Below are 15,811 nucleotides of genomic sequence, written 5' to 3' on the forward strand. Positions count from 1 at the left end.
AAAGAGGTAGAAAGAAAGGTGGTGGAATCAGGGAGATCTTTCTACACACAGGGAGTTGAAACTAGATGCTAGAGCCTCAGATCTGTTCTGTGTGCTCCTTAGGTTTTCCAGGGGCAGGGAGGGGCAAGAAATAAATAAAACTGGAGAGATGTAAGGGCCTTAAATCTAAACCTTTGTACTATGTTAGCATTTTTGCTTTTGATTTAAAGTGGAGCGGCATGCCTTTGAAGGGTTTTATTCAGGGGAATGCGATCAGATATGGGTGTAGGATTATTCTGCCTATAGGGATTGGGTGGCTTTGGAAGCAGGGGCTAGGACAGATCATAATTGACCAGGAAAGGTCCTGAGAGCACCCTCTGAGGTAGTGGCAGTGGCTGGTGAAGGAGGAGACAGATAGAAGAGGCGGTCAGGAGGTAATGCCTCCTTAGGGCTTGGTGATCGTTGGGAGTGGGGACTAAGAGGCAGATGGGGCTGAATGAGTGATGATGCCGTTGACAAAGGTAAAAGCTACAGGTGGTGGAGCAGGTGCTCAGTTGAGTTTTGGAAGTGTTGAGATGACTTGAAGTTTTCTCTCCCAGGTATATGATTTAAAACTCCGAAGCTTCAGATAATGGCAAGCTACTTCCTGGGAGGGCGTTTTGATCTTTTGGTTTATCTCTATGGAAAGGATCAAAAGTTGTGAGTGAGTTAAGTTCTTGAATTTTCTGGAGAGAAAAAGGATCTTTTGTCTTTCTTAAAGGTCTCTTCTCAGTCAATATCACAAATACCAATCCAGATGTTCACTAAGGGTCTCAATCCTGAATTACAGGCTCTGAAACAATTGATGTTTCAGTTTGATGTTGTAGGGGGCTTGTTAATCATTTGGTAACTCTGTCTGTTTCTGTGCCTCTGTCCCTTTGGAGATGTTGTTTATTACTTTAGGAAAAATGCTCTATTTTTTTTTTAATCAAACATTGTAAAAATATATAACCAAGGAAGAAAAAGTCCTTCATAACCGCCCCTCCCACTACCATTCTTAACAGGTCGGTGCATACTCTTTGCAGAGTCAAGTCAGTTCTGTCTCCCTCCATGCCCCCCCAAACCCCCCAAACACTAGCATGTGCATTTTAGCAGAATTGGGGTCTCATGATGCATACAATTTCGAAAGGGGTTTTTGTCACTTAACAATATGTTGTTCTGATCAGGTCAGATAAATATAAAGCAAACCCATTCTTTTTAATAGTTGCACAATATTTCATTTTATAGATATGTCATAATTTATTTGTCTAGTTTCCTGTTAATGGATATTCACCACTCATTTCTTTCAGTTCTCTAGACCAGTGCTGTTTAGTAGAACTTCTCTGATGGAAATATTCTAAGATCTGCTCTGTCCAACATGGCAGCCACTAGCCATGTGTGATTATTAAACACTGGAAATGTGCTTGGTGTGCCGAAAGAGCCGAATTTTAGATTTTACTCCATCTTAGTTAATCTAAGTAGCCACATGTGGCCAGTGGCTGCTGTATTGGACAGCGCAGCTCTCAACTATGTCAGAGTCAAGGTCATCTGCCAAGGCCATCAAGGTGCTTGCTTGGATCACGCTACGTGGGCCTTCATCAATTACAGCTTAATGGTGTTTCTTTGATGTTTAACAGTCATATAAAGTTTCTCTTGTAAACCTCTTCTAAAGAAGTATTGTTCAGTGTTAGAGTTCCTTAGGGGGAGATCTATGAAATGCTTCTCGAGTTTAGTTGCAAAAGAGAGTTTCTCTTTCCAGACATATCAGTATGCTTCCTTTATCAAGTAAATGATCTCTGTCTACCTCATTATGCATCTCTTTTGCCATGGTTGCCATGGAGTCCAAAGTTCAATTTTTGGTTCTGCTACAGCAGGTAATCTTTTCCCTTTCATCACTCCTCCCACCAAACTATATAGCTTTCCTTTCAGTCTGAGTTTAAATATTTCATTATGTGTATGGTTTTCCTTGTAAAGCACTTCTCTTTTTGAAAATGATTAGATTTACGTGAAGTTTTTGGAATTTATCCTAAGACTTCACTAAAAAAAGATAAATACAATATACGCACTACTTCCCTCCCACAACCCTGCACACACATACATCATGTATCTTAATAGGGCCATTAATATTGTCATGTGTATGAATCCTGTTTACCATCACAGTGGGAAATATATGTATTTAAAATCTGAAATAGACATTCTACCTGGGTTGTAGAAAATTACTTACGTGCTTTATGGTTGGTTACATTTTATTCAATTATGAGTCAAAATTGGGTTCTTTTACCCTCTTGTTTTGCCAGTATAATGCTCTACTTTGGCCTTCTTTGAGAATATATGGAAATCTCCTTTTGCTTGAATTTAAAATATATTCTTCAGGATTTCCTAGTTCCATGTGTGGCACCCTGTAGATAAACATTAACTGCTAAATGGTGGCAAAATATTTTTTGACCCTTCTAGAGTAGCAGTGTTCAAGTGTATAACCTTCATTTAAAAACATTTTACTCTTCCTTTGTTTCTGCCAAGTTTCCACCCCTAGATATTTTTAAATATTAGGATGCCCTTAGTTTTTACATAGACTTAAGAATTGGAAAGCGTAAGAATATGCCGAAAAATTATTAATAAATTTCTTTGCCTGTGAGGAAGTAGGATAGAACCAGGAAACTGCTGATGTGGTAACCAGGATAACACACTAAAACCATCTGTGTAACTCTTGGCAGGAATAAAATGACAAAACAAGATCTTGGAGAGTGCACATTACCAGGTGTGTGATCAAAAAGATAATAAATACATTCTCAAATGATAAAATTGGCCTAGTGCCTTTAGCACCCATGGGACTGTTGTGTGTACACTTATGTGCAGACATAGCTGTCAAGGTTGAGCATTTTTAGTGTAGTTAGGAAACTGGGACAGGAAAAGGCTGGAAGTAGAGGACTTAAGCACTGCTTGGAGTCGTTGGAACTGTTAACTCTGGATGTGAACTTGGGGAAACTGCATGGGATTTCAAGTGTAACATGATGATAAACATCCAGTGGTGATTTGCAGCAGAGGTGCAGAGCCAGGCTCTTCAGGAAAGAATAAAGGGGAGACCTTAAAAGAACCATGTTTGTCCTGTTTAACTAACAGTGGACTTTGAAAAAGACAGGGACCATAATAAGATATTTTTTTCTTTTTTCTTGAGAATTGAAGGAAGATGGAAGCTGAGGACTTTTTCATGCTATTTAATGCACTGTTTGTAATTTTCAGGAAAAGCTTTTCATTCTAACTCAAATTAGAATTACTTAGGTTAAGTATAATACAGTTTTGAATACTTACAAGAGAACTTTAAGAGATTTGGTTTATGAAGGAATTTCATGGTTTTGAACAAGATTTTTGCTCTCTTAAATTGCAGTGGTTTGAGAGTAATTCTCTTTCCCCTTTTCCTCAATTTAGCAGGAGTATTTGATGTAAGCTTGCATGTTCTGAATGTTGGCAGGCTCACAGTCAGTAGATCTCCAGTGGATGTATGTGTTCAGTTTTCAGTACATTGTTACTTCAGTTTCCCAGAAGCTTTCTTGACATTACAATACCTCAAATTCAAAAGTTTAAAACAGGAAAGGAGTGGTATGAATATCTGTTTTCAGGTACATTTGTCTTTTCACAGTTTGACAGTGATGTGTCTAGGTGTGGATCTCTTTGAATTTGTCCTACTTGGAGTTGAGCTTCTTGGATGTGCAGTTTAACAGTTTTTACCAAATTTGAGAAGTTTTTGGCCATTATTTCTAAAGATACTCTTTCTGCCCCTTTGTTTCTTTTCTTCTGGGACTCCCATTTTGTGTATGTTGGTCTGTTTGACGTCCCACAGGTGTCTGAGGCTCTGTTCAGTTTTCTTTCTATTTCTCCAACTGGATAATCTCAACTTACCTGTCTTCAAATTGGCTGATTCTTCCTTCTGCTGATTTATATCTGTTGAGCCCCTCTAGTGAATTTTTTATTTCAATCATTGTATTATTCAACTCCAAGACTTTTATTTCGTTCTTTTCTATAACTTCCCTCTCCTTGTTGATATTCTCTATTTCATGAGACATGTGTTCTCATACATTTCATTAGTTCTTAGGCACGGGTTTGTTTGTTTAGTTCTTTGTGCATATCTGTAATAGCTGATTTAAAGTCTTTGTCTGGTAAGTCTAAAGTATGAACTTCCTCAAAAGATAGGTTCTCTTGACTGCTTTTTATCCCCTGTATATGAGCCGTGCTTTCTCTGCACGTCTTGTAATTTTTTGTTGAAAACTAGATGTTTTAGATAATATAATTTGGGAGTTATGGAACGCAAATGACCCCCACCCTGAATTCACTGTTGTTGCCATTTTGTTTGTTTAGAGACTCTGCTGGATTAACTCTGTAAAATCTGATAGCTTTGTTCTGTGTGGCCACCAAAGTCTCTGCTTAGTTGACTTAATTCAGCTGATGACAGAGCTTTCCTGGAACCAGTAAGTCTCCCATCCTTTTTAAAGGGATCCTTGTAAACATAAGTCAGATCATGTCACGCCTCTGCTCAGAACCCTCCAGTGACTTCCGTCTCACTCAAGGAAAAGGTGAAGTCCTGCAGTGGCCTGCAAGACCCTACCTGATCTAGCCCTTTCCTGTCTCCCTCTGTTCACACCATACTGGGTTGGTCTCTTTGCTGATACCCAAACCCGCCAAACAGTTCTGATCTCAGGACCTTTGCATATGCCAGATATTCTCATGGTTTATTCTCTCCTCTCCTCTAGGTCTGTATTCAGTTGTCACTTCAACATGGGCTTCCCTCTCCACCCCTGCTCCCCCTCCCCTGTGTTCTCCATCACCCTTCACTGCTTTATTTTCCCCATAGCTCTTATCACTGTCTGTCATACTCTATACTCTTTCCTTTGTTTATTGTTTCCCTTTCCAGAATGAAAGCTCTTTAAAGGTAGAGATCCTTGATTGTTTTGTTCACTGCTGTATCTACAGTGAAGAGAAAAATGCTTGACAATAACTATTTATTGAGTAAATGAATGGTGATCTTTGGCAATCTATTCTTATTTAAGAATGAGACACTAGGGGCTTCCCTGGTGGCACAGTGGTTAAGAATCTGCCTGCCAATGCAGGGGACTCGGGTTTGATCCCTGGTCCGGGAAGATCCCTCATGCCGCAGAGCAGCTAAGCCTGTGCGCCACAACTACTGAGCCTGCGCTCTAGAGCCTGTGAGCCACAGCTACTGAAGCCCACGCGCCCTAGAGCCCGTGCACAGCAACTACTGAAGCCTGCGTGCTCTAGGGTGCCCGCATGCCGCAACTCCTGAGCCCGCGTGCCACAGCTACTGAAGCCCGTGCACCTAGAGCCCGTGCTCCACAACAAGAGAAGCCACTGCAATGAGAAGCCCGCGCACTGCAATGAAGAGTAGCCCCCGCTCGCCGCAACTAGAGAAAGCCCATGTGCAGCAATAAAGACCCCACGCAGCCAAAAAAAAAAAAAAGAATGAAATACTAAATGCTGATTGGAAGCTCTTTGTATGCCGTGGTCTTGTCTTCTGGTAATTTTCATGCTAACTCTTCAGCTAATGACCAAAGGCATACCTTGGAGAAATCACAGGTTTGGCTCCAGACCACTACAATAAAGCAAATGTCGCAATAAAGGTAGTCACATATTTTTTGGTTTCCCAGTGCATATAAAAGTTATGTTGATAGTATACTGTAGTCTATTAAGTGTGCAATCGCATTATGTCTATAAAACTATGTACATATCTTAATTTAAAAATACCTTATTGCTAAAAAATGCTAACGGTCATCCATCTGACAACACAGGGTTGCCACACACCTTCAGTTTGTAAGGAACACAATATCTGCAAAGTGCAATAACATGAGGTCTGTGCCTATATTGGAGGATTCCCAGATATCAACATCTGGAAGTCTGTCTTTGGGGATCTTTCGTTTTCTATAGAGAATCCCCCGGTTCCTCACCAGGAGTGTCAGGGGTTTAGGCTGGCTGGAATGGAAGCACAGCAACCTGTGTTTGGCTTCTGGCATTCTGGGAGCTGCAGAAGGGGCTGAGGGTCACACACTGATGTGGAGGCTGCCAGTTAGTTTGCTAATTTCAGCCCCCGCAGCTCAAGTCACCTGTGCCAGGTATCCACCCACGCGGAGCAGCTTTCCTTCACTTTCTCCAAAAAATCATCCTCTGGTTTCCTAAGGGGTGGTGGGACTTTAGATATTCATCAACTCCATCATCTCCCCTCTGTGTGGGCCCATCTTCCCAGATGCATGGAGCCTGGAAGTGCTGGGTCTCAAGGACTCTAAGAATCTAGTCTCCTCTTTGATACTTACCTCTGTAAGCACCCAACTTTTTTTTTTTTTTTTGGCTGCGTTGGGTCTTCATTGCTGTGCCCGGGCTTTCTCTAGTTGCGGCGAGCGGGGGCTACTCTTCATTGTGGTGCGTGGGCTTCTCATTGCGGTGGCTTCTTTTGTTGTGGAGCATGAGCTTCAGTAGTTGTAGCACTTGGACTCAGTAGCTGTGGCTCGCAGGCTCTAGCGTGCAGACTCAGTAGTTGTGGCACATGGGCTCAGTAGTTGTGGCGCATGGGCTTAGTCGCTCTGCGGCATGTGGGATCTTCCTGGACCAGGAAGCCGTGTCCTGGTGCATGTCGAACCCGTGTCCCCTGCATTAGCAGGCAGATTCTTAACCACTGCACCACCACGGAAGCCTGTACCCAACATTTATACTGTGCTAAATCCTTTAACCGCTATATTTTCTTCTTTTGTTCTTTTTGTCCTTGAAGGTAATACCTTTTATACTGGTTTACTATCATTTTAAGTAGGCTTGGGAGGGAAAGGAGATAAAAATACATAGTTAGTGCGCCATTGAATTGTTAGCTTGGGGTGTCCTGTCCTCCCCTAACCCTTGAGTATAGATGCTCCGTCGCATGCTTGTTTGTACTCATAGGGCATTGCATAGATTAACTCTTGGTTTGTCAGCTGATACGGACAGAATGGCATAGGTGATCTTTTTCTTTATCACCTGGCCTTATTTTATTATCATTTTATTTCAGTGCCTAAACTGCTTTTCAAAAAGTGAATTGAAAAAAATTGAAATCATGGCAGATAATAATTTTTCTCCTTTTTAAAATAAATATTTTAAAATGTTGAAACTAAATTGCTCTTTTGCTGATCTGATTTTTAGGAATGAGAGAACAAAGTACTACAAGTAGAGTACCTTTAAATGACTCATAATTACTCACGCAAATACATGTAAACTTGGATACGCAATTAGGCAGCTCATTATGTTGCAAATGCAGTTACATGCTTAAATTCGTGGCCACTCCCTTGGCTCACCCAGCTGTCTCTCCTCTTTTAGGCTTATTTATGACCGGTTATTAATAAGCCCCAGCTGTCAGAATTTAAAAATACATGCTGGTACTAGTGGTGCTGTTCAACTAATAATAGAGGGAAAGTTTGAAAAGGAAGTTTGCCTTTGAGTTTGTGTATTGCAGAGTTGGTCATCTTAGTTGGCAAAATCCCGTTCTCTTCTGGAGATACAGGCTATACATTTAGAAAAATTATGATTAATCGTAATAGTGGTTAACGATAGTTACATTATGGTATACCCGCATCATCTCTGATCTGCAATTCTGAAATCCAAAAAGCCCTGAATTTTTTATAACTGATCAGTGGCAAAACCTGAATCGCTTCATTAGGACTCAAATCTGACATGTAATGATGAGGCTCTTTCTAGTCTATTTATCCACATCACCGGTATGAAGATGTGTAGATTTTGCCGCAGAGAACTATTAACGTGTTTGATTATGGACCACTGACCCAGACCCCACTGAAGATTTTACATAAAAGCACTATACGTACTGTGTTACCTTTTGAAAATGCAGAAGATTCTAAGGTTTCAAATGCTTTTTGGCCCCAGTAGTTTCTTCTTCTTCTTCCTCTTCTTTTAATATTTATTTATTTATTTGGCTGCGTTGGGTCTTAGTTGCGGCACCGCGGGATCTTCATTGCGGCGTGCGGGATCTTTCGTTGCAGCACACGGGCTTCTCTCTAGTTGTGGAGCACCGGATTCCAGCACGTGTGGGCTCAGTAGTTGCGGTGCTTAGGCTTAGTTGCCCCATGGCATGTGGGATCTTAGTTCCCCGATCAGGGATCAAACCCGCATACCCTGCACTGGAAGGTGGATTCTTAACCACTGGACAACCAGGGAAGTCCCTGGCCCCAGTTATTTCTGATAAAGAGTTATGGCCTTATAGTGAGAGCAACAGATTTCAGGTTAGATGTGGGTTAAAATTCTAATGGGGAAACTTTAACTGATACATGTTAGAACACTTGGATATATTACATACAGTTAAAGTTTCCCATTTTTGTTCGAAGTTATTGTGGAAAAAGAAAAAAGTTATTTATTGTGTGTTGATACAGTACTACCAAATGGAGTAATTAAGAATTTTCTTAGTTACTAAGGTTTTTAAAATTGTTTTTAAATCATTAGTTTAAAAGTGAAGGGACTTCCCTGGTGGCGTGGTGGTTGAGAATCCACCTGCCAGTGCAGGGGACATGGGTTCGATCCCTGGTCCGGGAAGATCCCATGTGCCGCGAGGCAACTAAGCCCGTGTGATGCAACTACTGAGCCTGCACTGTAGTGCCCACGAGCCACAACTGCTGAGCCCATGTGGCACAACTACTGAAGCCCGTGCACCTAGAGCCCGTGCTCCACAACAAGAGAGAAGCCACCGCAATGAGAAGCCTGCGCACCGCAACGAAGAGCAGCCCCCGCTCGTCGCAAATAGAGAAAGCCTGTGAACAGCAACGAAGACCCAACGCAGCCAAAAAATAAATTTATTTTTAAAAGTCAGGGTAACAATTTCATATTTAATTGCTGTGCTATATTATCAGCGATTTTCATATAAATAGGAAATACTAAGCATTATAAGTAAATGGGAAAAATTATGGCATCTATATTGAATTAGTACAGTTTGGTTCTTTGTCTCTAATGATATTAATAATACTTTGTTGTTATTTTAATCACCCTTGATCTGTTAAAACCATCCATCCAGTAATCCTCAGTCCTTATTTCTGCCTTAACCCAGCTTTAGGATGTGGCACAGTGGTTTTTCAAAAGAATGGGGGAAGGGGTACCCTCTTCTGTCAACTCCCTAAGAATCTTAATATTCATCGTCTGTCCTCCCCACTCTTAGTCATTTTTGTCCATTACCAGAATATATGAGAATTTTGAGGTTTTAAATTAAGCATATGTAATTAACATCTTAAAGGTAGATTGTAATCATACAGGCAATGAGCTTGGGCACATGGCATGTATTTTCATGTACCTTAAAATTGGTTCTTTTGCCCAAACGGATTAGAGCAAGTAGATACTCGGCTGCATTTCAGTCAAGGCCTTCCCAAAGCACACTGACAAAGATTCTTTCCTATTTTGGAGGACCAAGTATTTCTGTTTAAATTGATTGATATGATTGTCATTAAAGTTGCTGAGGGACCCACAGTATCCCTTTATAGCAGTTTGATGAGTCCGTGTCCAATTCTCTACTTTTACTGACCTGTGACTTTAGGAAATTCTTATAAAAAGTGGAAAGTCATTAACAGATAACTGAAGTTTAAAATAGAACAGTCTTTACCAAGTTTCTGAAACAAAACTCTTCTGGTGCATAAAAATGTAGATAAGCAATAATCAGTTTTGGCTGCAGTACAGAATATAGCAATGTAATGACACTACAGAAAACCTGGAAACTTCTGACGTAGTAGTGATAGTACACCAATTGTTAAAAAAGATGTTTTCTTCAAGTTGTAAAGCCTGAAATTTAAGAATAAATTAATATATTTTTACATATTCGTTGAAGGATTAACATATTTTATGAATAAAGACCGAGGAATTTTTACACATGAATTAATATTGTGGTCTTAATAGGTACATCAGAGCTGTGCACGTGGTTAAACCCTCCTTATTAGTTAAGCCAACCACTGTTTTTACAACTTAGTGGTAGACCTTTGAGGAAAGCTCTGATGCGGATAAAACCTTCAGTGAATACCAGTTAAATCAGTAATTTGAACTTTGTTATGGTTATTCTGATTTTTTTCTCTGAGTAGGAAGTAGGGAAACGTGATTAATAATCAACCCATTAGACTTAGTTTTGTTTTTGATGGAAATATTTCCTCCTGTAAAATTTAATGGCCATGAATTTGATTGCAGAGATTATTTTCCATAACCAGAGCTGTCCCTGGAGAGGGAATTTGAAACAGTTTCATTAGAATCCAGGTAACTGTCAAAAAGAGTGTTGTGGAACATTATAAAAAAGGGCCATGTGAAAGTAAGTTCAGATCTGGTCTGATATTTTAGTATTCCTACCCCTCATCCCCCAAGAAAAGTCAGTAAACACAGTGTAATCTTTTCATTGTCTTTGAATCCCATGTTTATGACTGATTTAAGGTTTAAAGGTGAAACTACTTTATTATGAGGTCCTTTGGTACCAGTACCCCCTTGCATAGGAGGCAAAATAAATCCGACTTTCACTAAAGAGTGTTCTTATATCCAGTAATTTTATGGTGAGGTATTTGAATGTTTTTATCTGAGTAAGGACAACTAGACAACTTTAAAAATACTTTTGCCAGAGTAAACCCTTTAAGTCTTCATGCCTTGTGCAGTGGAATTCATGAATGCATTTATACATGTTTTATGTGTGACTAGATTTATTTATGAAACACTTATTGAACACCTACTACTTGGCAGGCAATGTTCTAGGTACTGGAAATTAAGCACTTAAAACAGATGAAGTTTAAACCCTCCCATGAGAACAATTTCTTGAGGATTTTACATTCTAGAAAAGTGCTGAGCGTTAGTGTACTTTCTTCCTCTCTAAAAGAGGAGACGATTGCTGTCCTCAGGTCATACACCAGTACATGGTCGAGCTTTGCTTTTGCATATTTGTGACTGATGGGAAGCAGATACCCTGTAGTTGCAGGTGCCTAAACTCTCACTCTCAGAAGGTGCCCCCCGTGGTTTTCCTAGCTTGCTCACGTGTTCATTCTAACCGGAAGTCCTTTCAAATATACTTACTGAGTGTCCCAACCCGGCCTGTTTCATCTAGCCCTCGCCGTCTTCCACGTGGATTCAGCAGAATCTCAGTTCATTGCTTTAAACGGCTGAGTGTGTGCTCATGTGCACGTGTGTGTGCATGCACAAACCATCTGCTGCAGTTAGGTTTCTAACTCCTTGGGGAGTAAGAGGATAGTGGGGACCTTGGTTTAGCACCGTGCTTTATGTGTAGTAGCAATTAATATCGATATTTGTCGACTTCAAGCTACTGTCCTAAAATTGCTTAAAATCACAGCAGTTTCTTTAAAGTGGTCTACATTGAATTTTTTTAAAAATACCTTTCATTTCTTGAAGGTTTGTCTTTTATGGTTAGTCTAACCACTTAGCATATCAAGACCTTTACCTCTGTTTTAAAAATTGTACAGATTATGCAAGTAAGAAAATTCTCCATGGGACTTTTTACTGCTCATTAAGAGTTGTTTTTCATGTTCCTGAGCCCCATAGCCTTTGGCAGGAGTGGTGGGATCACCCTCTCTAATCAGGCAAAATAATAGAATTAATTAGTACGGCTGTATCTTACATTTACTTTTTTTTTTTTTTAAATGGTTGAAGAGGGTGTTGGGGGCTGTCTTACTTTGTTATAACTCTCTTCCTCCTACCTTCCCTTCTCCAAAAAGTTGAAGCTAGATTTAATAATTTCCATTATGAGTTTTGTTTTTTTTCCTCGGTATGATTGATTACTGTCAAAATACACAGGCAAGAAGTCATTGGAAGTTCCGTTTTGTAAGAGCCCAGAGTTCTCTCTTCTGAAAGCCTCCACCGTGAGAGAGGGTTTCAGTAGCTTGGCTCTCCCGCTGAGTGTTATTTCTTTTGGGATAAGCGTTGACCTCAATGCGTGAGGCATCTCCTGGGAAAGATTTGTACCGAGGGCAAAAGCGTAAGAAGCAATCACGGTATTTTATGGAAGTGATTGGGTTACAAATTGAAGTATTCATATTTTATTACTTGGTTATAAATTCTGTTCAATCCTTTGTTCCTCAGCCTTTTATTGGGACTGATTGTGGATCCTGGCAGCCCATTTAGGTTAAATCTAAAGAATTCTGTATACAGAATTTTAATTTTTAATCAATTAAATGAAGTGGACCATACAAGATAGAATGTAATTATCAAGTGATTAGTTGAAAACCCTTAAAAAGGGTAATTCTCAGTTTGGACTTTCGTCATGAGTGGCAAACAAAAGGTCTGATATGCCAAGTGTGCTTTTGTAGATTCTAGTACTGTTTTGAATGAAAGAGATAATAGAATTATAGATGGATGTTACTATTACTACCTGAATTATTATTTATATTTTCATAGTTCTCATGTAAGAATATTCATTAATATTGTTGTGTCCCAGACTGAGATTTTTCCCTTATAGGACTAAGTTCTCCCTACTCTGTTTTTTCTCTTCCATTGTAGACTTGATTATGCATATTGCAGTTGTTTCTCAGTACTTCTGATAGAATCAAGGATTTTTAAATTATATAAATATAACACGAAATCTGGTTGTAAAATAACTCTTAGTTCACATGATTAGAATGTACATTTGCTAACCTTCTAATCAACGCCGGCAGGTTTTGGGTCCTGCTCCCAGGTGGTGTTCCTTCTTAGACAACTTGACAGAAGAACTGGAAGAGAATCCAGAAAGCACAGTTTATGATGATTACAAATTTGTCACCAAGAAGGACCTTGAAAATTTAGGTAAAAAAAATTATGATGAAATGTTTATAAGATTATTTCTACTTGTTTTTGAGTTTTGAACATTAGAAGTGATGGAGTCACATTTATCTGATTGTCCAAATCTCTTTCTGACAAATCAGACATTAAACTTAGTATATATAATCTCTGCTTAGAAAAAGATTCAGATAAATTCAACCTACTGAGGCTTTTTTGTATCTTAAATGAGGAATAATTTTTTTAACCTACCACCTATGTATAGGAAAAGTCTCAGTCAAGGGAGCAGTGACTTTCAAGTACTATTTGAATATAATAAGATTTTGAGAAATCTCAGAGACTGCACGGAAATGATTTTTGTCCCCCTGTAGGTTTGCTTATTAAAAGACCTAATCCAAAACTTAGAATCCATAGATTGAATCCTCAAATATGTAGAACCTTAACAGTTACTTAGGTTTAAAGAATACAAACCAAGAAATGCTTCTTAATAATGGCCAACATTTAAAATAGGGCTTACACGTGCCAGGCTGAATGTTTTATATACAACTCATTTAATCCTCACAGCTATGGAGTGGATACTATTATGATTTCATTTTATAGGTAAAGAAACTGAGGCACAGAAAGATTTTTTTTTTTCCCAGAAAGATTAAAGCAACTTGCCAAAGGCTTCAGTGGTTGGTAAATGTGAGGGTTAGAGTTTTAAACTTAGAGTCCATGCTCTTAACCTCAGCCATACTGACCCCTCTGAAGAACATATTTATCTTAGTTGACTAGTACTGTTTTGTAGGATAACAAGACTAGGTTTTGCTAATCTTGTTCTATTGTTGGGAAAAGGCTACACGGCAAATTACTGAGAATGGGAAAACTTAGAGGATCCGTTCTCCACAAGCCTAGGCAGCTTAGTTGTCTTTAGAACAAATAGAGGTACTATAGCAGTTAAATGCTAAAAGAAAATAGAATCACATAACAAGTAGATTAGAAGAGAGATTCTTAAATTCTATTTTTAAACTATATCTTTTAGCACACTTAATCCAGGCAGAATTATTTTCTACCAACTACCACCAAAATAATTCTTTAAATTTTAATGTGTTTAAAAAGAAAAGAGTTGTATTTAGCCTTTTAAAAATATGACTTATGGATGAAATAGGGTGAACTAAGTCTTCCTACTGAAGTGCCTCCTTACACACCCCCAGCGTGATTTTTGCAGTCTGCTTGCGTCACACTCACCCGCCTTCTTAAATTGGAGACTAGAAAGTCATTGCTATTTTGTGGATTTTTAAAAACTACTGTGTTTAGTATATTTTGGGTGTTTTTTCAGTCTCTTCACTGTGTTTATTTTGGGTGAGGAAGGCAGTGATAAAGGTTTAGATACGTTTTGTTAAAATGCATTCATACTGCCTATTTTTAAAACTATGGAAATAGATATTCAACAAAATAAGTTATACTAGAAATCATCTTCATGTAAATTAGTAATATCTTTTAATATTAAATGAGCCATTGGTTATAATTTTTCAACAGATTTTACGATCATATATAAAACCTTTTTAAATAATTTATGTTAAAGTAAAAATAAGGCCATGTAACTAACTTCCCTTATTTCTTAAGATTATAGCATTGAATACTTGCAAGTTCTGACATTTCCCAATTATGGCCTTTAGCAGGTCCTATACCGTGTTTCATGGGCCACTGTGTATGCAGTGCTGGATGGGTAGCATTGTGGCTGATATCATGGGCATTAGAGATGGGCTGATGTGGGCTCACATCCCATGACTAATAGCTCTATGACTTGGCCAATTTACTTAACCTCATTGTGCCTTGGTTTCCTCATCTATAAAATGGCAATAGTAATGATACCTACCCGTAGGGTTGCTTGGAGAATGAATCAGATAACGCTTGAAAAGTACTCAGCACGGTTTTGAAACATAATACATAAATGTTACCTATCATTTTAAGAGTTTTGTGGCAAATAAGTTTGAGAAATGTTAGGTTAAGCCAAGATAAATCAGTTTCTCTATTTATGGACTTCTTTGAGCCTTTAATGCCATCATACACTATAAATCTCCAGGAGTGGGAGGAGAATATGAAACAGTTCCCAAACTTAACTTGATCATAGAACCTCTTCTTCCTCAAAGATCTCTTGGGACTAGTGTTCTGTGGAGCTAATGATGAGAAAAGCTGCTGCTCCTGCCAGATTCTCTGTGTAGAATTATTTGAATATGAAAAGCTTTCTCCTGGAATGGGAGTAATGCTGGGCCATAAATATAAATTTTATATACCTAACAGAGGAAACAAATAATTAGGAGCACACATGTGCAGGTACCTAAATGCAGATTGTTACGCATTGGACATTTCATTAAGGTTCAGCCCTCCCTCCCCCCGACCCCCCTACCACCTTTTAAGTTTCTCCTGTGCAAATCCAAACCCTGTGGTTTTATTAACCTAATGAATTCTAGGAAAGTATTTTTCTGACCAAGTCTTATTACTTTATGAGATTATCCTAAATTTAATTTTGCCTTTTGATGTTATTCTGTAATGTGTACTGTTTTGTACGTCTATGTGATTTTCCTAGTAAGTGATTTTTAGGTCTGGAGCGATGTTTATTTCTTAAATTTGGAAATCAGGGTAATGTTTTCCTTGGAAACGTAGTCACTTAGTATTATACCAACTAAAGCTGCCTTTTATGTGAGTATGTCATAGGTGGTCTTATTCTGAAGATAAATATTCTCATAACCTTTCTCTATGTAAATATTTGCAATTAATAAACAATTTCTGTGACATAGGCAGAGTATCCTTATGTGACCACCAGCACCACTAATTGTAAATGAAATCTAAATCTAGGAAACCCTGTGAAAGATACTGTTTAAAGCTTCCAAACACTGATTGGCATTGAACTTTTAATTCATCCATGATGAAGTATGTCTGTATATAATATGTATGTTGGTATAAATTTGCCAAAAGCTGTTCTTTTGGGGGAAAAACATGCCCTATCTACATTACTGTTGTGACAGTGTCCTTTGTTTTTGGAAATTATGGGCCATAACAGTGGTCTCCCCCCAACCCCAGC

At 38.8% G+C, this 15,811-nt stretch overlaps 1 protein-coding gene across 3 annotated transcripts in view; it reads left to right on the top strand.

Moving 5' to 3' along the window:
- NOL10 (nucleolar protein 10) overlaps positions 1-15,811 on the top strand; it is an 87,566-nt gene that overhangs the window by 44,660 nt on the left and 27,095 nt on the right. For all 3 annotated transcript variants that reach the window (XM_060168923.1, XM_060168924.1, XM_060168925.1), the window contains one exon: positions 12,648-12,774. In XM_060168923.1, the coding sequence (XP_060024906.1) occupies positions 12,648-12,774 (127 nt within the window). The remainder of the gene's footprint in view (positions 1-12,647; positions 12,775-15,811) is intronic.

The sequence above is a fragment of the Lagenorhynchus albirostris genome, chromosome 13 (genome assembly GCF_949774975.1).
Source record: "Lagenorhynchus albirostris chromosome 13, mLagAlb1.1, whole genome shotgun sequence".
Taxonomy (NCBI): Eukaryota; Metazoa; Chordata; class Mammalia; order Artiodactyla; family Delphinidae; genus Lagenorhynchus; species Lagenorhynchus albirostris.